Source organism: Halichoerus grypus, chromosome 3, assembly GCF_964656455.1.
Source record: "Halichoerus grypus chromosome 3, mHalGry1.hap1.1, whole genome shotgun sequence".
Taxonomy (NCBI): Eukaryota; Metazoa; Chordata; class Mammalia; order Carnivora; family Phocidae; genus Halichoerus; species Halichoerus grypus.
Window position 1 is genome coordinate 187,618,486 of NC_135714.1, and position 26,969 is coordinate 187,645,454.

Genomic DNA, 26,969 nt, shown 5'->3' on the forward strand with positions numbered 1-26,969 from the left:
ATTCAGGAAAGCCCCTGCCCTTCCTTTTCTTACCTCGGGCTCAGTACATGTGCCTAAGACGCAGGCGTTCTTTAATTCACCTCTGGTCACGAGGAAATACCAAACAGCTGCACTTTACTTACACAGAAGGTACAATGAAGAGGACAGAAAAGAGTCAAGGTTAGCAAGGAGGGGTGACAGTGCGATGGGCCAGAGAGAAAAGCACACATGCAAAGAGAACAGTAAAGTCAGAGGGCTGCTGGTATCTTTCAGGTGAAAATCTACCAGCAGACCAGCTTTGTTTTGTTTTTGTTTTGTCTTCCAGTTGGAAATTCTTACCAGTGTGTTTTGTTTTCAGACTACCTAAAAGGAAGAGAATCCCCTACGTATCATCTGCTGGAGCAGGATCTGGCTGTAACATGGGTTTTATCGTTGATCTCCGGGGCAGATTTGCTGATCTGGTATCTGAGAGAGACGACTTCACCGCCGCCCCGCCCACCGGTACCCCACAGCTGCACTTCGGTCAGGAGCTCGGGACTGTTGGAGGTCACGGGGACGACCAGGGCGCTGATCTTACTTACACCAGGAAAACATCAAGGTAAGGGAACCAGGCCATGAATCACAGCATTTGATGACATGAGGCTCAGAGAAGCATTGAAAACTGCCAGGGTCTGAGTGCCTACATAATGGATAATACAAAATTCTCAATTCTCATATGGCCCATGAGTATAGACTATGTCTATAGTTACCTAGTCTACACATCAGTGTATACTTTTAAGCGATTGGGGCTGTCGGTCATAATTCCTGCTTCCTGTTCTAATGTTTCTTGTGTCTTTATGCTCTTTTTAAAAAATAGCTTCATTGGAGGGGCACCTGGGTGGCTCAGGCGTTAAGCATCTGCCTTCGGCTCAGGTCATGATCGCAGGGTCCTGGGATCGAGCCCTGCATTGGGCTCCCTGCAGGGAGCCTGCTTCTCCCTCTCCCACTCCCCCTGCTTGTGTTCTCTCTCTCGCTTTGTCTCTCTCTGTCAAATAAATAAATAAAATCTTTAAAAAAAAAAAAAGCTTCGTGGGCATATAACTCACAGGCCATACAATTCATCCGCTAAATTGCACGATTCAGTGGTGTTTGGTATATTTAGAGAGTTGTGTAACCATCACCACAATCTATTTCTAGAACATTTTAATCACCCCAAAATGAAACCCTCTACCCATTAGCTGTCACCCAACTTCCTCCAATCCTCTTAACTCGAGGCAACCACCAGCCTACCTTCTGTCTCTATGGATCTGTCTGTTCTGGACATTTCACATATATGGAATTATACAATGCATGGGCCTCTGTGACTGAGAGATACTCTGCAAGATGGACTTGAGTTACCCCTTGACAACTAGATCCATTATTTCCTGTTGACTGTTTTATTAAATTATAAAATCAGTTTATGAATACATGAATTAAAATAATATTTTTGGGCACCTGGGTGGCATAGTCGTTAAGCATCTGCCTTCGGCTCAGGTCATGATCACAGGGTCCTGGATCAAGCCCCACATCGGGCTCTTCTCCCTCTCCCGCTCCCCCTGCTTGTGTTCCCTCTCTGTCAAATAAATAAAACTTCAAAAAAAAAATTTTTTTTCAAACAAGAGAGATGTAGAAAGTTCTCTACCTCTCTAAATCCTCCCTTCTCCATGGAATTTTAACAGGTTGGCGTTTATCCTTCCAGATCTTTTCTTATTTTAACAGAAATTTTTATATGCCTGTAGTTTTATTTGACATAAACACAATAGTATGCATATTATTTTGTGATTTTTTTTTTAATGGCATTGTATATTGTAAATCTTCCCGAGTCACAGATCCAGATCGCTGTAAGTTGAATTTGAAATAGTATAGCTGAACACATCACAAAACATGAACTGTGGGAGCTCCGCAGTAATTTCTTACTGTTAGAGCAGAAAAGGTCAATTTTATAAATTAAATAAATAAATAAATAAATAATAATTTGGTGTATTTAGGAAAGCAAGCTCCAAAGTTAAACCACACTCATCGGTTGTGTGCACCGTGTACCTGGCACGATGCTAGGAGCAGGGGAACTCTCGAAAGGCTCTGACGTGATGAGGAGCGTAGGACACCCCCGGAAACAACTCACAGGTGCAAACACACTCACCCGCGGAGAAACACTCAGCCGAGCAGGGCGGCCCCATCCTGACTATACAAAGAGGAACAGCGCCTTTGCCAATGAGGCACCTGGAGCGGGGACGACAGTCTGTTTACCTTTGTCTCGTCTCCAGGTTCACGATTCAGGGCTGCAAAGACATGCACAGGAACGGCAACACTTACTTTGGGCCGGGTGTCCACGACGTAAATGAAGTCGCTTCCCGGATTGGCTTTCCTGATGGCCTGGAGCATCTGCTCGTCCTCGAGGCACCGGGCGCTGAAGCCGGACAGGGGCTGGCTGCTTCGGCAGATGGAGGCCTGCGGGACACGGCAGCGTCAGCTCCCACTGATACCTCGAGACCGCGGCCCCAGCAACGAGCCCCAAGCCGGCTTGTAGAAGCATCTTCATGCCTTCCAAACATCGAGCTTGGTTTCTTTTTAATTCAGGCCAGAGAAACCACTACCAGGGCAAGCAGTGCAAAGTTTCTCTGCGTAAGAAATTAGGAGTGAATATGGATGTTCAGATAGGATCTAAATTATGAAATATAAAGCCATTTACGTAGCCTACTTTCCCTTTCACCGGTATTATTTCATTTTCCTGCCGAAGGTAGAAATATAAAGTAAATAACTATTCTCCTAAAATTTACAGGATACTGCTAATAGCAAGACTAGTAAAAAATAAATAAATAAATAAGTTATTGTGTCATGTTTTCCATCAATTTTTACCAGCTCGTTTGGAAACGTCACAAATACTAAAAACCAATTCTAATCCTAAATGTCCGGGAAGTTTCTGCTGCGATGAAAGGCCAGGCAGCTACCTTTGCCACCCAGGAGAGCAGGCACTCCCCAGGCTGCCCCTGGTGAGCTAGGGGCAGGGGGTTCCTCTGGAGTCAGTCTGCCATTTCCCTAGTCTGCGATTCCGACAGCCGACATGTGCAATAGCGCAAACCTTTCCCTGAGGTATTAGGAGGGGAGTGTGGATACATCCTCGCAGCTATAAAACTGAGACTTTTGAGGTAAAGTGCTTTTTAGGGACTTAGATTTTATTTTAACACTTAAAGGAACGACTCTTGTCAAGCACCCACACTGAGGCTGTGAGCCCCCTGGAGAGAGTGGGGGTCGGTGAGGAAGAGAGGCCTCCTGCTGCCGGCGGGCACGCCATGCAGGGCAAACTCCCCGACAATGGTGGTGGCAGAGCCCGCTCAGGGTGCCCGCCCTGCAGGACGCTGCCCAGGAAGGGACAGCCCAGCTCTGAGTCCAAGCACAGCTTAACTGTCCCTGAAGTTCAACCCAGGACAACTTAGCTAGGGTTTGGGTTTCCCCAGAAAAAAAGGCAGCGTTGGTGCTCCTCACTGGAAAAGGTGGGAATGTTTCTCAATAACTATACCATCCTTCAGCTGAGGACCTGCAGGCAAGCCCGAGAACCGCAGAACAGCTCGATGCACAACTGGGCCGCTGCCAGAGTGTTCCAGAACCACCCTGTAACAGCGAGGGCAATCACTGAGGTCGGTCAAGAACTCTGGGGCGCCTGGGTGGCTCAGCGGGTTGAAGGTCCGACTCTTGGCTTCAGCTCAGGTCATGGTCTCAGGGTTGTGGGATCGAGCCCCGTGTCAGGCTCCCCGCTCAGTGAGGAGTCTGCTGGAGATTCTCTTCTCTGCCCCTCCCCGCTCACTCACATTCTCTCTCTCCCCCTCTCTCAAATAAATAAATCAATCTTAAAAAGAAAGAACAGAAAAAGAACTCTGAGCCCTGCAGCCAGGTTCAGAATCCAGGAGGGAAATACATGGCAGAGTGGCAGGCAAAGCAGAGGGGCAGCAGAGTTGCTCCAGAGTTGTAGGATTCTTGAATTATTGGCAGAAGTGCAACTGCAGCCTGGAGGAGAAAGGACTGGGGGGCCCGAACCCGGATGAGGACAGCCGGGAAGAGGGAGGTCCTGGAGGAGAAAGGCAAGCAGGGCAGGGACCAAAGGTGGGCTGGGAACAAAAGGCAAGCAGCTTCGATGGATAGAAAGCAAATCGCCCCAGAGGGCTTTCCTAATGCTTCCCCTGTGGGTCCTGTTTCTTCAGGCTCTGCCCCCCTGTCCTGAGGGCATTCTGGCAGCTGAGAGAACAGTTCTGAGCTGGTTCTGACACTTCTTCAGGGTTGAAGAGATACTAGTTAACACAGCTACCACTGGGTAATTCCTTAGAGTATCGGAAGAGTTAGACGGGAAGGAAACACATTTACACGCTGAGAATTTGTCTGAGAATGCACACACCACACCTGAACCCCCTGACCCAGAGGGACTCCAACTAGGAAACGAAGCCAGGGAGTGACAAGGACCATCAGTAATTACCTGCAGGATGCGGGCAGCCAGTTTTAAGTGAGGGGTTAAGTCAGAATAGTTACACTATGCAATGTGGTCAATAAACTAAACCAGATAGATTAAACCAACTATGTTTTAATATTTCATAGTTATATTTTCTTAATAACCTATAGACATACTCCACAGGGACTTCTTCATTGCCTTGGGGCTAACATATAGTTACCAATTTTGTGTGGAGCATAAGTAGCCTTGGGTGCGTCTGCTCATCTTGAACATACCCCAGACCGTCCCGCTGTTGAGAGAATATTACCCTTGCCTGGCAGCCTTTCTCACTGATGGCGGTCACCTGAGCGCAGAGAGAAAACTCTTCAATGGTAAACTGTCATGGGAGCTCCTCATCTACAACACTACTAGTAATTAAAATACCCAACATTTTTTGAATACTTATTATGTGGCGAGCACTATTATAAAAACTTTGTGTTATTTTTTTTTCCTTCCTTCTTTCTTTCTTTATTTTTTTGATGTAATGTTCCATGATTCATTGTTTGCGTTTAACACCCAGTGCTCCATTCAATACGTGCCCTCCTTAATACCCATTGCCAGGCTAACCCATTCCCCCACCCCCTCCCCTCTAGAACCCTCAGTTTGTTTCTCAGAGTCCATAGTTTCTCATGGTTCGTCTCCCCCTCTGATACCCCCTTCATTTTTCCCTTCCTACTACTTTTTTTTTTTAACATATAATGTATTTTTTGTTTCAGAGACACAGGTCTGTGTTTCATCAGTCTTACACAATTCACAGGGCTCACCATAGCACATACCCTCCCCAATGTCTATCACCCAGCCACCCCATCCCTCCCACCCCACCCCCCACTCCAGCAACCCTCAGTTTGTTTCCTGAGATTAAGAATTCCTCGTATCAGTGAGATCATATGATACATGTCTTTCTCTGGCTGACTTAGTCGCTCAGCACAATACCCTCCAGTTCCATCCACGTCATTGCAAATGGCAAGATTTCTTTTTTTTTATGGCTGCATAATATTCCAGTGTGTGTGTGTGTGTGTGTGTGTGTGTGTGTGTGTGTGTGTATGTATATATATATATCTCTACACCACACCTTCTTTATCCATTCATCTGTCGATGGACATCTTGGCTCTTTCCACAGTTTGACTATTGTGGACATTGCTGCTATAAACATTGGGGTGCACGTACCCCTTCAGATCCCTACATTTATATCTTTGGGGTAAATACCCAGTAGTGCAATTGCTGGGTCATATGGTAGCTCTATTTTCAACTTTTTGAGGAACCTCCATACTGTTTTCCAGAGTGGCTGCACCAGCTTGCATTCCCACCAACAGTGTAGGAGGGTTCCCCTTTCTCCGCATCCCCGCCAACATCTTTCGTTTCCTGACTTGTTAATTTTAGCCATCCTGACTGGTGTGAGGTGGTATCTCATTGAGGTTTTGATTTGGATTTCCCTGATGCCGAGCGATGTTGAGCACTTTTTCATGTGTCTGTTGGCCATTTGGATGTCTTCTTTGCAAAAATGTCTGTTCATGTCTTCTGCCCATTTCTTGATTGGATTATTTGTTCTTTGGGTGTTGAGTTTGATAAGTTCTTTATAGATTTTGGATACTAGCCCCTTATCTGATATGTCATTTGCAAATATCTTTTCCCATTTTGTTGGTTGTCTTTTGGAACTTTGTGTTATTTTTATTTAATCTTCTCAATTACCATCTATGATTTGCTTCATTTTACAAATGAGGCAACCAAGGCACAGAGAGGTGAAGTAACTTGCTCAATGTTACACAGCTAATAATTAGGGAAGCCAGAAATTCCATCCAGGCATAACATTTTCTGATCCTGAGTTCTTAACCAAAATAATATAGCACCAAGGTACAGAAATAAGTCAGGAGGCATGAGAGAATTAAGATGCAGCATCCAAGAAGGTCTGGCTTTCAATCCACAGTTTGCTTTCACTCGGTATATGATCTTGGGTAACTGACCTAGTGTCTTTGAACTTTGGTTTTCTCATCTACAATATGAGGATAATAATATCAAAACTACAGAGTATGATGAGGTTTATAATTTTCCTAGAACTGTACCTAACACATAGTGAGTTTTAATAAACATTAGTTATAAAAGGAAGAGAAAAGGTCTGTATTTTTCTTAAGGGAAATCACTTCTTTGGAAATCTTACAGAGTTTGGTTTCCCAGAGATTTGTACTGTGAATTTGGGAGATCACGCTATTAACCATTTAAAGTAAAACTGCTTTCTTAAAAATGAAACAAGACGAAACCAGAGAGGGAGACAAACCATAAGAGACTCTTAATCTCAGGAAACAAACTGAGGGTTGCAGGAGTGGAGGGGGGTTGGAGGGATGGGGTGGCTGGGTGATGGACATTGGGGAGGGTATGTGCTATGGTGAGCGCTGTGAATTGTGTAACACTGATGGATCACAGACCTGTATCCCTGAAACAAATAATACATTATATGTCAATAAAAAAATTAAAAAAAAAATAACTGAAACCTTTAGTAAGAAAGAACAAAGTATACGGAAATTATACGGGCTGGTAAATAACATGCACAGGCTTCCGAATGTAAGCGACATTTCTAATTTATACATCTCTAACTGTTATCTACAAAGCTGTTAGTAGTTTGATATCCAAAGGGAGTATGGATGGCTCTATATAACCCCTGGGCAGTTCAAGGCCTAAACTTTTTATTCTGGGCTCTCCCTAGACATCGGTAAAATTGGGAGGGCCTCAAATGACCAACAACAAGTGTCCCTTCACCCCTTGCTCCTATGGATAAAGCCCCCGGGCTAACCCTCCCTACAGACCTGATTCAGCTCCTGCACCTGCTCATCTCTGAGTAGCGGCTTTCAGTACCCTGCCAGCCCATGGAATTCAACAAGCCAATCACATGTCCCCGTAGGAACCTGAGATCACCATACCCCTCACTACAAAGCCTGCCTCCCACAGTCCCTGCTCGTTCACTCTATTCCTGAGCGCCACCCCCGGGTGCCCTGCATGGCATGCAGTGTCCTCCTCCCCTGGGAAGTGAGTATACACAACTCAGAAACCGCTGAGAACCGCTTCTGCCCAGTGTCGGGTGTCATGTGGGCAGCCTTCCCTGGAATCCTAAGGCAGGGATCCTCTTCTCACCAACAAATGACTAGGAAGTGATTACAACACCACGTATCATAAAAGCTGATATGAAAGGAATGATGCCCTCTCAGCAGGGACATTTATATCAAAGGATTCTCCCCCAGGACTTCTAGCTCATGCAACAATGTGCATTTCCCGTCATAATCTAACTCCCGATTCCACTACTTAGCCAAGCCACCTCACCAGCTAAAGGGGCCCTTAAGTAACACAAGGATATGGGAGGAACAATAGTTTAACTAAAAGATGTGATATTTTTATTCACAAGCAGTAAGTTTTATTGGGTGAGGAATACATATTCTTAAGTCTAAAATGTCTAAAATCACAAAAAGGGAAGAAAGATAGATCAGCAAATTTACATAATCCACCTGTTTCCTTTTTTTTTTTTTCCCCTATCTGTTTACTTTTTATGGAAGACTGCCTGGTTTATGTACGTGTTTTCCAGAGCAATGACAGCATGAACTCCTACTTTGTTATCTCACACATCATCCATTTAACCACAGAAATCCACCTTTGACAGTATTTCCCTTTATAAAAATCCCTGGATGCATCAGAAGCATTTACATCATGAACCTTGATATTGAAACCTAAATGTTGTTATAAAACACAAAATGGATCATTCTGCTCCATGCAGGATGGAATTTAGTTCCTGGGGTTGGGAGAGTGGGTATGCATGTCCGGGCACATAAACTGTTTCCCTGGGTAACCAGTTCATCGACCAATGCTCAGAAACACATCTCTATTTTGTACCTTGTAAGAAGAGCTAAAACATGAAGCATTATCTTCCTGAAAGTTCTAACTACAGGAAATCAGTTATTTTCAACTATAAATGAGGGCTGTGTGGTTCATTTTCAAGCCTGGAGATCAAGTCAAGATCTTCCAAGAGGAGGAATAGAACTATGAAAAGCTGAGGCCAGTAGGTGAAGAGCTTCTGGGGTCTAATTGTTAAGACTTCTATCCTGTTCTGAGACATCGCACACTTGCCCTTCGCAATAATTACAAATGACCAAGAAAAAAGTCTCTTTTCTCAAGAACATCAAAACAGAAGGAAAAGAAGTAGGGTAGACACTACGCTCACTTTTTAAATACCCAGCCCACCTTCACCTCTTAAACAACAATAAAAGAAAGGATCCTCCCTCTCTTACTTCTTTATCAATGGATGTTACAAAAAGTGTCAATGTTACCGGCATCCTAATTTCAAATACAATGCCATGAAATTCCCTATTCCCTCCATCTTTTTTTTTTTTCTTTTAAAGAAATTCACATCTTTCTTTCACCACTTCTCCAGTTCTATGTAGGCTGAAATATAGTTGGAGTCAAGTAATACAGAACATTAATAATATACTTGCCTTTTTTAGACCCCAGTGAATGTAACTAAAAGTAAGACAGTTTATATCCTTTCAATTAATGGAACTTACATTGCTCAATGAATATTTGCCTCCAAAGCAGGCAGCACAGAAGATTATAAGCTTACTTGGGTGCAGATGGCATTGCTCAAGGTATTTCTGGAAACCTCCTCTTAGAATCGGACACAGACCTGACCCTACTCCCTCGCCCGTAGGTACACGTGTGTGCAGTCACACTCACACACAACTGTTGCAATTGTTTATGGCTGTGAATTTGCCTTTGAATCCAAAACTATATCATCTAGCTTGAAAACCCAACTTTTCACCCCGCTAAAGTCAAATAACTTCTGAAGTGGGTGGCAAAGACCATTCTTGGCTCCCCAAATTTGTTTTCTTCTCCTTCCCAGAAATGGAACCACAATTTTTAGTTATTTACACAATTACCCAGGAGAGTGTATTTTCTCACGTGCCCTGCACAGTTCTGACCAACAGGATGTGAGCAGAAGTGTCGCGTGGCAGTTTTAGGTTTCCTCAGAAAGCTGTGAGGGCCTGTTAGGCCCCCTCCCCCTGCTGCTCTGTGGAAATGGTGGCTGGTACTAAAGTCATCTCCTATACCACTCAATGAGGATCAAAGATGAAGGAAGGCAGAGCAGAAAGGTGCAGGAGCTCAGGGGTCTGAGAGCTGAGTAATGGACAACCGGGACTCTGGGCCTGGACTGCCCACTTTTGGAGTTTTTTACGTGAGAGAAAATAAAGTTCTATCCTGTTTAAGGCACTGTTACTTAGAGGCCCTGTTAGTTGCAGACAAATCTAATCCTAGCTTTTATAAATAATTCTTTTTTAAGTAGGTTCCATACCCAGCATGGAACCCAACACGGGGCTTGAACTCATGACACTGAGATCAAGACCTGAGCTGAGATCAAGAATCAGACGCTTCACCAACTGTGCCACCCAGATGCCCCTTATAAGTAATATTTAAAAAATAAAACCTGCTCTCTGTAAACAAAGATTTCTTATACTGAGGATGCTCAGAAGAGTGTGCCATTAAAAAAAAGAAGGTGCCATGGATTCTGGAAGCTTTACTAAAGCAAGCATTTCAAAGGATCTCTAGCACTGTTTGAAGGAGCACAGAGCTTCCCAAAGTGACCACTTAGAAAAGGACAGGCATTCATTTGGATGATTAGGTTTAGGTATTTTCTGACAGTATCCCATTACTTTATTATCAAGTAAACATGAAAGGTCAACTTCCACCTGAGGTAAGAGTTTGAGCAGAGCTGTGTTGTGTAATAGCACACATAGCAATGCCCACATACCTTTAAGAATTCAAACACACACACACACAGAGCAGAAGGCCGCTAGAAAAATGCCTGTTTATGATAAAACAAGAAAAGCAAAGCATAAAACAAAAGCATGCCTTGAGACTTACGTGGTTATCTTTATAGTAGTAAGAAAGGGCAGGAAATCGCCGTCTGCTCCGGAATTTGGAACTCCCCACAATGATGTGTGCCGTGGCCGATTTGGGAACATACAGTTCAGTAGGGTAAGAATCACAAACCTGTCAGGGGAAACACATGGGGATTTTGAGGCCATCTCGTAATGCTTTGTGAACTGCCGCAATATATTCCATTCACCATACTTACTTATAAGTTGTACATTTAAGTTTTTTGTTTTTTTTTTTAGATTTTTACTTATTTGAGAGAATGAGCGAGAGAGAGAGAGAGTGACAAGCCATGGGGGGAGGGGAGGCAGAGGGAGAAGCAGACTCCCCACCCAGCAGGGAGCCTGACGTGGGGCTCGATCCCAGGACCCTGAGATCATGACCCAAGACGAAGGCAGACACTCAACCAACTGAGCCACCCAGGCACCCCCATTTAAGTTTTCTTTTTTTTCTTTACAATTTTTTTTTATTATGTTATGTTAGTCACCATACATACACCATTAGTTTTTGATGTAGTGTTCCATGATTCATTGTTTGCATATAACACCCAGTGCTCCATGCCCATCACCGGGCTAACCCATCCCCCCACTCCCTACCCCTCTGAAACCCTCAGTTTGTTTCTCGGAGTCCATAGTCTCTCATGGTTCGTCGCCCCCTCTGATTTCCCCCCTTCATTTTTCCCTTCCTTCTCCTAATGTCTTCCATGCTATTCCTTATGTTCCACAAATAAGTGAAACCATATGATAATTGACTTTCTCTGTTTGACTTATTTCACTTAGCATAAGCTCCTCCAGTTCCATCCATGTTGATGCAAAAGTTGGGTGTTTATCCCTTCTGATGGCTGAGTAATATTCCATTGTATATATGGACCACATCTTCTTTATCCATTCGTCTGTTGAAGGGCATCTCGGCTCTTTCCACAGTTTGGCTATTGTGGACATTGCTGCTTAAGTTTTCTTAACCAAGTTACGGAGGAGGCTATTTTGAAGAAAGCAACAGCCACTTCAAAGAAATGAAGAGCTGTTGATTCCATGACATCAGAGCAAAGGGAAGCAAACACTCTTTAGCAGTCTGTAGTGGTGCACTGTCCCTTCTGAGGGCACTTCGAGGGGCAAGACAGTGACAGGTGAGCATTTCTTTCATCAAAAAGGGAGAGATTATAATTCGGCATCCTGGTAGCTGAAAAAATTGAGCTGCCTGTTTTGAGTGAAAGATAGCCCACCAGTGGGTGGCAAGCACCAGCAGTGTGCCCATGACAAAGCCCATGCCCTCGCTGGATACTTCTCCCCCTCCATCTTCCCAAATCTCCCAAGTCTCCTCCATTCTTCAGGGGACAACCCAACTCCGCCTCCTTCAAGAAGCTTCCTCCCTGGGCTTCCAGCTCAGACAAGTTTCTAGATCTGACTTGGTACCACACAACATAACAGCTTTATTTTTGTTTCTTCTGTGTGATTTCACCAATGGTAAGAAATGATTTTACTCTTTCTGTGCATTGCTAGCGATGATTCCCACAGTGGAAACTCTAGAGCCTTGGAATGATCTTGTGATTTAGTAAGGAATCAGCAGTTTAGAACGTGGCTCTGATTTGCCAACTTCATGACCTTCAGAGAGTCAAACTATGCTGACCTCTAAAACTGATAAAACACAGAAATAATATCCCACGGGGTTGACAGAAGGGTCAAATCAGATAACACCCATGACAAAGCACTTTATAAACCACTGGGTCTGACAGAAATGTGAGGGGTGGCAACGGTAATCACCAACTTGTTGCTCAGCATGTATTTCATTTTGACATCAGCCCATCAATCTCTTTGCAATGTGAAGATTGCTCAGATAGCAATTCCTGGGTTTTGCCAAAGAGCTGTTTCTTTCCCAGAAGTCAAGCATCTTCCTGGCCATTTCAAGAGGAGTCCTCCAGGAGGAGTAGCAACAGGGAAATCTGTCAGCCGCACGAACTCTGTCCAACCCTGCTCTCACCTACCCCTCTGGAAAGATAGAACTGGAAGGAACGAAAACCCACCCCAAGTAAGAACCCAGCCTCCGCACCACAGCTCATGACAATTGTCCTGTGAGGATGCCGGCCCTCCCCCACCCCCTGCGCCTCCATCCGTTGTCTTGGTTACCAGACTGGTGAACAACATCAAGCAGGAGATAAAAGGGCCACAAAAGTGATGTTGTCAGGCTCAACGTGTAATTTCAGCAATGAGCCAAAGACATTTTAGGGAAGATTAGCAGACTTCAAAGATTTCCAGCCTCTGGCACTGACACTCTGGTGGAAATCCCATTCCAGGAACACCGATACTCTGGAGGAAAATCTTGTACCGAGAACAGATGGCCCAACCTAGTTGGACCCCAAGAGCTTTGACCAGAATGACTACCACAAGACACTACATCTTCTTGCCCATGCAAATCTGGTGCCCAAACCTCTCTTCGGTCAGTCAGCTAGAACATTACAACACAGACCACATCTGCTTGTCTGAGGTTCAAGAGGCATGTAGTCATTGCACCAGGCTTACAACATTTTCCTAAAATAACAGTTTTAAAAAGGAAATTGGGAGGGTTTCAGAAAGGTGGGAATCACCTACTTTCTTCATTATAACAACACTAAGGAATTGCAAAGTTATTTATGATGAAATAAAACAAATAATAGGTGAGATTTCTCAACCTGCCTATTACGTACAGCCTTTCTGAATAAGAGAGGTGAATTAGGAACTGGGAAACTCCTGCCGGGTCCCCTTATAGCTTCCCAAGGCCGAGGGAAGCTCAGCTTGTCTCATGCCTGTAACTTTTATGTGCACCGTAACTGCTGTGGGACCAAGAGAAAGGTAAACCCTTGGAGCCCACTCTCCTTAAGACTCTTGGCCCCACCCTACTTAGGGACCTGACTGCCATCCACTCTGGGTCCTCCTTCTTCCCAAAGAGAGCAGGGAAGGCTTTCCTACCCTCTAAGAATACCAGGGCTCTCCCCCTCCACAGTGTAGGAAAACGTGGACCTTTTAGGTTGGCATGAGCAAGGCCCAAGAGCTCAACACTTCAACCTAGTCAACAGTAGTCAGGCTCACACAGAGGTCATAGCCTCCCACGTAGGGACACGACAGATGCCAGTTACAGGGACTCCTGTTTTTCCCAGAGCACTAGCACTGGGTCTAGGTGAAAAGAGTTCAAGGCTCAGAACTGAAATATGGGCATTCTGATAAGCATTTGTGTGGGAAGCTCTAGGAGAAGCTAAAACAACTTTGGAAAAAAAGTCAGATTCATGGTGTCAGGTAAGCTCAGGTTTCAAGATACAACTTCTTAACCAAGCTGGAAAATAGGGAATTCATCCTGCTTTCATGAAATCTGACAGCACTTTCATGGAGAAAACAGCCCTGAGGGTGCCTGGGTGGCTCAGTCCGTTAAGCGTCTGCATTTGGCTCAGGTTATGATCCCCCAGGGTCCAGGATGGAGCCCTGCAGGGAGCCTGCTTCTCCCTCTCCCTCTGCCCCTCCCCCTACTCAGGCGCGCGCGCGCTCTCTCTCTCTCTCTCTCTCCCCCTCTCTCGTGCTCTCCCAAATAAATAAATAAAAATCTTTAAAAAAAAAGGTCCTGCATAGCACTGACCACTGTCATTTTTACAACAAGCCCACTCGGTTAGAGTCAAAATTCTGACAATGAATAATGCACAGCACAGTGCAATTTATGCCACCAAATTCTGAAACTAATCAATGCAGTTTCCCCAAATTTTGCCTGGTTTGGAAAATCACATAAGAGAGAATGAGAGTTCAGAAAAGTACAAAAGGCTTTTCCTCTGAATTTTCCTTCTTTACATTGACTGCCTGAGCCAATGAAAGTGGAGTAAGTTAAAATCATTTCTGCGTACTTTTTTTTTTTTTATTAATGAGGAAATTATTTTCCTTGTCCTCCACTAAATAAATTAGCCTGCCTGGAATGCCTGCCTATCTTGGTTTGGCCTCGCCAAGAAAAATCTCTTCTGATAATTCTTCCACTCATTCAACGTGTTTTTTTTAAATATATTTGACACATACCATTGTACACATGTTAATTTGATACATTTATATACTGTACTATGATTGTCACTGTAGTGATAATCAGCACCCCTATCACATTACATAATTCTCCTTTCTTTTCAGTGGTCAGAATCATTAAGTTCTAGACTCTTGGCAAGTTTGATGATTACAGTACAATATTGTTGTCTATCAACAAGTTTCTACTGAATACTTCATATGTGCCAGGCATTATGTTAGGTGCTAGGGAAGTAATGAATAACAAAAGAGTTATTGGCTTCAAGGACTTTACATTCCCAGTAAAGTTGATCTCTGTTGACCTGATTATACTCTTGCAGTAAATGCATTTACCACTGTAGGGTAGTATCCACCTGAGATGCCATCCAAGGCATCTTAATTAGACCTCTGTATTTATTGAGGACCACTCAACTGAGCACGTTGGAGAGTTAGTTGTCAGAGACTGAGACAGATCTACACAGACAACTTTCTTCTTAAGCATTTAGGATCTAAAATTTATTTCAAGGAATTTATGATGTACTATTAGGGGAGAAGGAGGGTATGAGCCACATAAAATGATTTATATATAAATAAAATAAAGAAATACATAATATATAAAACACAGCTGTAGAAAACTGAAACAAGATTTTAAATTACTGGTTTAGATTATACTTTAAATTTTATTCCAAGAGAAACAGGTTAAAATTTTAACCTAGTAATGAATGACAATTATTTTATTTAAGAAAGACAATTTTAGGAGTTATGTACAGAAGGGAATCTTCGCTTTGAGAATTGGACTATCATAGACAAGTCTTATAAGTAGGACTAAGAGTAATAATGATAGAAATGATGATGATGATGATGATGATGATGATGATTAGCCCCCCAAAACCACACAAACAGAAAAAAGCAGCACAGCCTCTGAACCTATGTTTTGTTCTAATTAGAAAGAAATAGGGGCACCTGGGTCGCTCAGCCGGTTGAGCATCTGACTCTTGACTTTGGCTCAGGTCATGATCTGAGGGTCGTGAGATCAAGCCCCATGTTGGGCTCCTCGCTGGGCGTGGAGCCTGCTTAAAATTCTCTCTCTCCCTCTCCATCTCCCTTCCCCCCCTTCTCTAAAAAAAAGAAGAAAAAATAACTCTTGTAAAAGAAGGGAGGAAAAAGTAAACATTTTCTCAACCACGAGATGAAAAGCAAAAGTAATGGATGACATCATAACTTTCTCAATGGACTATTAGAAAGTTTTTGAGAAAATCAACTTTTATTATAGGTCTAAGTTGGTAATAAATAAGGGTACATAATCCTTTCTCCCCATTTCAATGGTATTAGTAAAATCAGAAAATCCCCTAAGTTTTCACCTCTTCTGTTTCAACACAGTTTGTTGGTTGTTAGTTTTGGTTTGCTGTGTGTTACTTTGGAAAAGAAATGCTGAGTAACTCATGTTTTGTAGTCTCTACATGTAGGACTTAAGTGACTAAATATGAGTCATGTTTGTGGTGCTAATTCGAGAAGGAAATCTCATCAAAAATAGGAAGAACCTGTGTTTCCAAGAAAATATTATTCTACAAGATGTAGCTTAGATTCATTTTCTTCCTGACTCAAGGGCGTGTTATATTTTTTAAAAATTTAAAAATGTATCCAATTTTCTTTTGTAAACTTGGATTTTCCTCCCTTTCATTTCAAGGCTAAAAATTCATTGCCACATACTTCATAATAAGTGAAACAAAGAAGCCCCAAATGTCTACTCACAGAGTATAATTATGGTTGTTAGATTTAAGTGTAATTATGAAGAAAATTCAGTATCATGAACATGTCCACTCTACCCCAAATATCTATAAATTCAAGATATCAGAAGAATGATGTGGAAGGAACTGACCTATACAATATCAAGTCTTATTATAAAACCATACTAACCATAATTGGTACTAATGTAACTATGGAAATTATATAGTGTAAAATTGGGACAGAGTTCATAAGTAGGCCAGGATTAAAAAAAAAAAAAAATGCTAAAACATGGAACAAAACAGGAAACACTAACAACTCAAAACTTCTGAGGATCCAAAGATTCCCCAGGGGCAATATTTAAACGTCTCCGAAGAAGAGATATTTGCAACAGCTATACATGATAACATACTATTAGCTAGAATATATAAAGAACTTCTACAAATCAATAAAAAAAGACAACCTTATAGAAAAAAGGATAAAAAATAACAAATAGCAAATAACAAATTTCCTTATCAGTAGACAGAAATCTTCCATATTTTTTAATGGTTACACATTAATTTAATTATATGGAGAGAGCAAAACTTATTTAACTCATCCTCTATTAAGAAATTTGGGTTTCTTCTAATATATGCTGTTACAAACAATGCTTCAATAAGTCACCTTACACATACTGTGTGTGTGTATGATGTTGACTCTTTAGAATAAATTCCCAAAAGTAAGACTGCTGGGTCAATGAGTAGGTCTATCACCAAACAAAGGCAGTACCAACTGTCAGTGAGTCTGTGGAGTAGGGAGAACTTGTATATCTTGCTATTAGGTCTATAAGTCCATGCATACACTTTGGAAAAGAACCTGGCAATACGTGGTAAGGCTAAAATCCACATACACTGTAACTCAGAAATTCTACTCCTAGATGGAAACTCCCAATATACTATGAGTCATGTATAAGCCAGTTAACAGCTTTGTGATGATAAAACAAAAAGAGAGGGAGAGGGAGAAAAGGATAAGAATAATTTTTTTTAAACTGTGGTCTACCTGTAAAATGCAGTATAATACCACAGTGAAGAATGAAGGAATGAGAGCTGTAGGTCTCAACAGTTTCTTCACTTCTCGGTGGCTTAGACAGTTATTTAATCGGTCTATGCCTGAGTTTCTCCATTTGTAAAGCAAGGATGATAACAACGGCTATCACATGGGACTGCTAACATTTGTCAAGTTTTTAGAACAGTGTCTGGCACATGGTAACTATTATAGATGTGTGTGCTAAAAATGAAACGAATCTCATAAATATGTGATAACAATGTTAAGTGAAATATCAAGTTTCAGTAAGCTACATTCATCATAACACCGTGTATAGAAAATATTAAAAACACACAAAATAATACATTTTTACCACTTACATATGTAGAAACATTATAAATAGAGAAGGACAACACCAAATGGCAGTCAGTGACATTGGAGCAGAAGGTGTTCTGGAGGGAACATTAGGAGGTTTAATAGCATTGATCTATGTGTGTATTTTTGCACCAGGACTGTACTATTTTTATTCCTTTAGCTAGCAATCAAATATATGCATTTGTATAAATATTAATGCTTTTTATATATATAGTTAATTATTACTATATTTATATAACAAACTATTGGGACTACACCAAAATAAAAAGTTTTTGCACAAGGGAAACTATCAACAAAGCAAACTGAATGGGAGAAGATATTTAGATATTTGCAAGTAATGTATCTGATAAGGGTTTAATATATAAAGAATTTACACAACTCAACACCAAAAAATCGAAATAATCCCAGGGAAAAACGGGCAGAGGACATGAATAGCTGTTTTTCTAAAGAAGACATACAAATGGCAAGCAGACACATGAGAACATGCTCAACATCACTCATCATCAGGAAAATGAAGATCAAAACCACAATGAGGTATCCCCTCACACCAGTCAGTATGGTTCGTATTAAGAAGACAAGAAGTAACGAGTGTTGGCAAGATGTGGAAAAAAGGGAACTCCCTTGGCACTGTTGGTGGGAATGTATATTGGTGTAGCTGCTGTGGAAAACAGTATGAAGGTCCCTGAAAAAATTCAAAATAGAACTACCATATGATCCAGCAATTCTACTACTGAGTATTTACCCAAAGAGAACAAAAACACTAATTTGAAAAGATATATGCATCCTTCTGTTCATTGCAGCACTATTTACAATAGCCAAGATCTGGAAGTAACTTGTGTCCATTGACAGATAAATGAATAAAGAAGATGTGGTGTATATATATATATTACACACACACACACACACACACACACACACACACACACACACAGAGGAATATTACTCAACCATAAAAAAGAATGAGATCTTGACATTTCTGACATAAATGGACTTAAGAGGGCATTATGCTAAGTAAAATATGTCATATAGAGAAAGACAAATACCATATGATTTCACTTATGTGATTTCACTTATGTGAAATCAAAGAAACAAACAAAAAACAGAAATAGACTCAGAAACACAGAGAGCAAACTGATTGCCAGAGGAGAGAGGTAGAAGGGTGGGAAGAAAGAGGTGAAGGGGAGTTAGAGGTACAAGCTTCCAGTGATAAAATAAATAAGTCACAGGGATGAAGAGTACAGCACGGGAATAGAGTTAATAATATTGTAATAACATTGTGTGGTGATTATACTTACCGTGGTGGGCATTACATAACGTATAGACTAGCTGAATTACTATGTTGTGCACCTGAAACTAATATAACATTGTATGCCAACTATACGTCAATAATAAAAAATTTTTAAAATGTAATCAGAAATGGTCAATAAACAGGAGATAAGATATAAATGGTCAATCAGCATATACAAATCTACAAATCAAGAAATCAAAGCATGTAGATTAAATTAAAATGAGACATCACTTGTCGCACTATCAAGTTGTTAAAAAAACTTTTTAAGAACTGACATCTTTCTCAGTGAGGGAACAAAGAATCAGGCATTCTCATACACGGCTGCTGAGAATTTATATAAATTGGTCCAACTTTTCTGCAGTTCTTTTTGACAACATGTACAAAAATTTATGTAAACTTTTTGACACAGAAATTTCACCTTTAGGAATTTGTCTTTAAAAAGAATTTGAACATGGGCAGAAGTATAGTTACCAGGATGTTCTCACTATGTTTATTTAAAATCATAAAAAATAATAATAATCTGCATGTCTAAAAATTGGAGATTAGGTAGAAAGAATAGGATATAGCCATACTATGTGATTTTATAGAACATTTTTAAATGATATAAAATATATTTATTAGGAAAAAACAGTATGATGGGTGAAGAAAAGCAAACACAAGGCATGTGTAATATGATTCCGTATTTGTTATATATATTGGAACAGTTCCCTTTCCTCTGTATTTTCCAATTTCGAATCATTAAATGCATTGCTTATATAAGAAAAGAGCTATTAAAACTATGCAGATGAGAAAAAGAAACTGAAGGAAAATTTTAAAACCTAATAGAAGAACATTAGGGCACTGAGATGGTGGGTATTTTTTCTTTTTTCTTGCTTTTATAAATTCTCTGCAACATTCTTGCATTGCTTTTATTACCTAAAATATTTTAAAAATTAATAGGGAAACCAACATTGATTTGTAAGCCCATCATTAGGGACAATATGAGATTGATTCTGCCCCTCCTGCTTCCCTTCCTCTCCATAGGCCTTTCTGTAAGCCTAGACACATTTCTCCACATTTCTCTAGGGAAGCCTCTTGGTGACCTTGTGTACCAATCAAGAGTTCAGTGAGTACAGAGAGGAGCTGGTGCCAGACTGCCATCAGAGTCCTTGTGACTTCCCCACTAATCACTCGCTGCACTATAAAAAGAGCTGATGGGAGAACTTGGCCCTGGCCAGCTCTCCCACCCACTGCCTGGCCATGAAGCCCGCCACTGGGCTTCTCTGGGTTTCTATCTCCTTAACCATTAGGGGGAGGTGTCAGGGGGGCGGTTCTCTAAGGTTCCGTTGGCCAAACTCTTTGATTCTAGATGCAGGTAGGAAATGCAGCTCACAGTAACCAGGGGAGACTTGCAAATCCACAGATCTGTATCTACAAAGAGCTGTAAAAACTAAAGGAGATGAAACAGAGGTCATGCTAAGCTATGTGAATCATGAGTTCCCTTGGATTAAGTAATGCCTCCGCACTCACTCTGTAGTCTCTATTCACATCGCTGAGCTGCCAATAATTATTAGGGAGGCCCATTCGCTTGTACTCTTCACCGAGATCGATCAGCATCCAGCCCCGTTCTCTTTCTTCTTTATCCAGCTTGGGGTTGAATGAAAAGCAGTATAACTCTTCATATTTCACTGCAAGATAAAGGAGAATAAAGCCAAATCAAACCAAGTCAAATCCAGAACCAAATCTCCTCAAAAGCATTCTATCTGGGCCGGATTACATCAAGAAGCCACAGCAGCTTCTTGCCCCTCGGGACACTGCAAGGAGCACCCCGTCTCTGGGGGCAGGTTCACCCACCTCCTCCCAGCAATGACATGGAGACCTTGGAACAAGCGAACTCAATTTTGCAAAAGCTCCTTTCCCTTCAGAAACAAGGCCTTCTCCATTTTGGGCTTTTTTTTTAAGTTGCTTTTGAAGCCAAACATATTCTCCAGAACACGTAAGAAAGGGGACTTTAAAAATTAATTAAGAATGTATGTATCATTAGACATCAAGAACTCAATCTGTTTATGTATATCGAGCTTGGATTTGGGATGGCCTCTCCGAGGTGGATGGAGGCCCAGGCCACTGCCCCATGTTGATACTCACAATACGAAAAAAAGGAAATAACAATTGAAAAGCTGTGAAATGTATTCAGATGTTTGCCCTGAAAACATCTGAACTTATAGCAGACATATCAACGTCATAATTGCACTGCTCATACAAAATTCATAGGATTCATAAAAAAATCAATTGATAGTGGAAGGCACCGTGGTCATGAGGGGCAAATTCGAGGATGTCTGATGAAAGTCTGCTTTCGATTCTGCCAGGATGTCTATGTCTTTATGTACCACCCTTTCTGCTTGTGAGGCCAGGGCCAACAGCCTTCCCCATTTAGAGTTAGGATTTGATTTTCCTGCCCTGATCTTGTTATGTTGAAGGAAGCAATTAGGCCAGTGCTGTTCAACAAAAACATAAGCAAGCCACATGTGTCACTTAAAATGCCCTTGCAGCCACATTAAAAAACTAAAAAGAAACAATGAAATTTTACTGATATATTTTCTTAGAAAGCCAATATATCCAAATATTATTTCAACATGTGTATAATATAAAACTTTTTAATACTTTATGTATCTTATTTCATAATGTCTCTGAAATTCCACGTGTATTTCACACTTGAGAGCATACCCTCACTCATTCTACCTACATTTCAAGCGCCCACGAGCCACATGCAGCCATGTTGGGGAGTGCAGATCCAAGCACCTCCGGTAAAGATAAATCATGGCTGATTATCACTGAACACGTGTTTCATTCCAGATTCTGTTCTTAGTAAATGCATTAACCCATGATGGGCCTCATTTTACAGATGAGAAATGTATTAACCCATGATGGGCCTCATTTTACAGATGAGAAATCTGAGGCAAAGGTAGGTCAAGGAATATCGCCAGGGCCACAGGGCTAGTAAGTGGAGACTCTGGATTTAAATTAGGCAATCTGGCTATAGAGTGCATGCTCCTAATCACACGCATTGCCCCTCTAAGGCAGATCCTTCTCCCCAGATGGACCACTTTTGTGTCTTCTCCTTCCTTGTTCCATCCCCTGAATCATCTTCTTTTTCTCCAATAGGTTTCTTTCTCCTCAATTTTCTTAGGTCCCCCCATTTATTCCTTAATCTGTTGATGACATTCAGATGTGGTTAATTTAATGGCTCTTCCACATGTGTCTGGAGGCCCAATAAAGGATCTCACCACCAGCAAAAGGCCACAGAAACACACAGGCAGCCTGAGAGCTAACCTCAGTTTCAGGCTTGTTGTGATTACCATGGAAGTAACTCATCTACAAGGAGGAAGAAAAATAAGGATCATATTTTAAGGACCAGACTTCTTCATTAGACATGCACTCTTTCTTGTAGGAAAGAAGCAAAAGTAAGTTTATCAGTTAGATAAACTATGTTCTATTTCAGTTTCTCTTTTTTTTTTTTAAAGATTTTATTTATTTGTTTGACAGAGAGAGACACAGCGAGAGAGGGAACACAAGCAGGGGGAGTGGGAGAGGGAGAAGCAGGCTTCCCGCGGAGCAGGGAGCCCGATGCGGGGCTCGATCCCAGGACCCCGGGATCATGACCTGAGCCGAAGGCAGACGCTTAACGACTGAGCCACCCAGGCGCCCCTATTTCAGTTTCTCCTGATATATTTCTAAACTTCAAGCTTTGAGACACTGACAATTTCAACCAATAAGAAAGCACACACCCACAGGTATTTGTACAAACGTGAAGTAGACGCTCTCAGTAGGAACTGTCTCTTGTAATCTTAGCTACTGGAGCAGGAAGGCTACGAAATTGAGATCCTGTTCTGGGAACCATCGGCTAGACCCTGACACATCTTTTCCATCTCTCAGTACCATTTCATGACTCAGGCCTCTGATATCATAACGTTAACCGCAAATGCAATTTGGTTAAGAGGCCAAAAGAATCTCTTGAGAAAGCCTCAGTCCCTCAGTGAAAGAAGAGTTTATGAACACGGGGTTAATAATGGACGTTAAGTTCCCTTTGTCGAGTAGTTACAACTAGGTTTAAAGGTAGAAGGAGAAAACCATTCTAGAACTATGGATAGTTTTCTTTGTATGGGCTTACGCCTGCTGTCATTGGGAGGAGGCAAGCACACGGAACAGAAATTAAAGCAAGAACAGTTTATAGCAGATATTAAGAAGATCATTCTTGAACTGGGAGGCATTAGGATTGGTTGCCACTAAAACTGTGAAATGTTTTCTTTGAGTTACTTTTAAGCAAAAGGGTGATCAACCATAGCTCTAGCCCAATTTAAGTAAAATTCTACACAAGGGCAAAGAAACCCACATTTTTTGTCAGCCAAAACTCAGTCTTATTAACATAGGCAAGCTTCTTACCCAAAGGCCAGCCCAGGGGAAACCTTCAGTGGATGACTGCCTACTCTGAGAAATTAAAAAGTACCATTAACACAGATGTAAATTTTACTGAATATTTCCCGTTCACAATGTTCTGTTCCTCTCACCTCCATCTCCTGCAAAATACGTAGCAGAATTCTTAGTAATCACAAGGAGGTGAGTTAAAAACAACACCAAAAGTAGGGCTAAAGAAATCTCTAGTCTTTACAGAATCTGAATGGAGAACACGTCTCCTTCAGAAAGGTCAGATCCCTGATTCCTCACCCTCATCTCTTAAAACAGACATGTTAAATACTCCACTGGCTTCTCACCCCACGGAGTCTGAGCCATCACACCCAACCTCAAATGTCTTTTGCTATTAGTGAGAGCAGGGTTCAACAGGAGGTGCACCAAAGGGCTCTCCTCCAGAGCTCTTCCCGTAAGAAGCAAATACCCCACACGCCTTTGCACTGTGGGAGTAAGCTGAATGTGCACCTCCAATCTAAAAAAAAAAAAAAAAAAAGGTTTTTCAGAAAAAGTTATGCAGAAATCATTTTAGTATTTACTTTATTTACCTATTTAAATCTTACAATTGCCAAGCAAAGGCAGACTTGAAGGTTTTTCTATCCAGAAAGAAAAAGAACAATTTCTAAAATACTGCCTTAAATTAAGAATGGATAGCATTTAAAAAAAAAAAGAAGAAGAATTGATAGCATTTTGGGGACGTTTCTAGGAAAGCCAAATCAGCGTTTCAGGACTCAGGAGATGGCCTGAGAGATGCATGTGTTGACTGACTTGGCATTCCTTGAGCACTATTGTTCATCTGGACTCCTGAACACAGGGAAGCCCTCGGCACTGCGATGGGTTCCATACCTACTGCTCTCATCAAAGCCTTGGCTCTTGGGCAATCCCACTTCCTACTCCCTGGGGGGGTATTTATGCCATCAAGTGGCAATTTTCAACTTGGAACCACCCAGCCTCCAAATGGCCCCGTCTCTACACCCCCACCCCTTCTCTCCTGTAAAAAAGGAAAGGGTGTTCACTCCACCAGATAAGGCAGCTGTGGGTAAGACAAAGCAATTGGAGAAAAAAGAAAAACAACCTGGTTTGTTTCCCAGGTATCAGGCTAACTGGTTATGAAAACAGAATATTTTGGGAAAAAAAATAGGGTAGGAATTACCGTGATAGACTTATTGGGAGAAACAAAAGGTAACAATATTATAATAAAAAAAATACTTTAAAAAGAAAAACTTGCAATGACCAATGTAAAACCTGAATAATACAGTTATTTTACTGATTGTTTCCCTTGTGCAAATTTTTTAAAACTCCAAAGGAAAGAACAAACACAAATGGGCATTCGCAGAATGAGGAGGTGGGTCTAGGAAGGGAAAAGTGACCGGCAGTCATCAGGCGGACACACATATGTGGGGTTTATTAGAACCAAAAGTAACAATTGAAAGCTCAGCTGCTCCCAACCTTCTGCTTAATTCAGGCAATCTAAAATAGCAGAGCTGAAAAACCAGTGAAACAAGGTTGAGAAGACAGCATGGTTATTACTGGACTTTGCAGATTTAGAATAAAAATAAGGAGACGTCTGCTGTCTATTTTCAACAAGTAAGTGTTTGAATGAAACACCAGGGCTGTGGAAGCTAACCCTTAGTGGAAAAGGACTTCTGGACTCAGAGATTAGTATCGTCAATAAAAAGCAAATTACCACTGCAGACACTGCATAAGCAGCCATGACAGACAAGGATGTCAAAAGTGAAATTAAGCCCCACCCCCCAAAAAAGTGAAATTGAGCAAATGAGATGATGTCAATCACAAGATTTGTAAAATCATAATATGTGTGCAGAAGAACTGGGGACTAAGAAGAACTGGAAAAAAAAACTATTGTTTAGAAAAAATGGGAAAATAAACAAAGATGGTTTAAATGTTGAAGGGCCCAGGAACACTACAGAGGGAAAGATAATTGATAGAAAAATAAACAGCAGAAGCCAAATCAGAGGGAGGAGAATGCACATGGGAAAAATGTAAGCTCTCTGAGAAATAGGGGTCTTTTCATCAGAAAAATGTATATCCTTATTAGTACACTGGATCTATTTCTCACTGGGGCCAAAGTTTTACTTTAACCTAAATTATTCTTTATAAAGAATTAAAGAGCTTACTGACTTTGGCTACTTTAATTTTTCATTCTTACCAATCTGAATTCACACCAAAGACCAACCAATAAAATCTCGCCAAATGTTTTAGTAGTTTGATGTACCCTTATCCTAGAAATCCTAATTCAGTGAAGAGAGAATCTCAAGAGTTCTGAAAATCTCCTTCATAGGACTTGACTTAAATGGGCTCCCAAGCATTTCTTCTTTTGTACAAAATGAAATAAGAAAATCTGTCCTCTACAGGACCTTGAAACTTAGCTATATCTCTAAAGGTACTGAAAATAGGTGATTCATGCTGGTGACAAACCAGAGCAACCACAGAGAGCTGTATCGTGCTCACACACACACACACACACACACACACACACACCCCTACTCTGATAGACCCAGAGGCAGGGGGAGGTATATTTTGTAAAAGATCTTCAGATGGCTCTGATAAGCCACCCCTATTCCCAGCTGGGACCCCCTCCACCTTTCTCTACCTCCACCCAGATTCAAAAGCCTGCTTCCAAGGTTGTAGGCTGTAACAGATCCTAATTTTAGCATTGCCTCTAACATTAAACTGTGAAACTGTCTGGGTTCCATTTCATCTTCCCACACTTATTAAAGTACTGTGTTTTATGTAAACTGACATTTCTGATTCCAGGGTTTCAAAATGCTGGTGGCTTTCTAAAAATCTTCTAAGGTAATAAATTTAATTCAATTCATTACTATGATTTCCTTTTTTGCTCTCTGGCTATGTCTAATACCTACCTCCCAAACGTCACCTTTAAGAAAAAGTGGGAGTTTTAAAAAAAAGTGAGGAACACAGAGATTTTTCTCCATGGGGACCCTTGCAATGACTGTCTGCACCAGCCACAGCCCTCACGTTCACTGTGATCTGCCCTTCCAGCCACTCAGCTCTTTCCCAGTTCTCTGGGCTATTCCTAAATCCTATTAGTCCGGTCAGAGCACATTTATTACGCAGCCCAGCCATTAATCAGTGATACAGAAATTGCTGATACACAGTTCTCCTCGCATTCCCTGTTGCACGCAACCTAACACACATCTTCCCAGAACTTCTGTTCCAATTATAGTGCACCCTCTAAAAAGTTCAACTGCTTTTCTGGCTAACTTTGCATTTCTGTGCAACACACGGAGATGAAAAATCCTCCACCAACTGCTTTGAAAGGGGAGCAAAGTCAAGTCAAAACTATCAGGTTTTGACAGCTCCCTGGCATCATTTTCAAGAAATAACTTGAGTTCTTTGCTATCTGCAGATGATACGGTCACACCATATGAAATGGAGGACCCAGCCAAGCCCCTTGCAGACATTACAACCAAACTTCTTGTCCTGAATCAAAAAGCATTTAGCACAGTAACTATAAAGATATATTCCATCTCCCTTGTCAGCGATTTCGGTATAACACTACCATGGAGATTACTCTTATATAAAAGATTTATTTTTACTGAATTCTCCCCAGAAACTCAGATGTCTATTTCTTTTCAGCAAAAGGACACCGCAACCCATACAAGCCACACAGAGAGACAAGAAACGCTTCTCTAGAAGTGCCCAGGAAGCCATAAATCGGAAGACCCCAAGCCGAGGGACAGAACAGAAG

The 26,969-nt window shown here is 41.5% G+C and overlaps 1 protein-coding gene across 2 annotated transcripts in view; it reads right to left on the reverse strand.

The window, feature by feature from the left end:
• Positions 1–26,969, reverse strand: part of MTMR7 (myotubularin related protein 7) — a 105,721-nt gene that overhangs the window by 34,929 nt on the left and 43,823 nt on the right. For both annotated transcript variants that reach the window (XM_078069685.1, XM_078069684.1), the window contains exons 4-6: positions 20,303–20,460; positions 10,370–10,498; positions 2,311–2,445 (exon numbers count right to left, since the gene is read on the reverse strand). In XM_078069685.1, the coding sequence (XP_077925811.1) occupies positions 2,311–2,445; positions 10,370–10,498; positions 20,303–20,460 (422 nt within the window). The remainder of the gene's footprint in view (positions 1–2,310; positions 2,446–10,369; positions 10,499–20,302; positions 20,461–26,969) is intronic.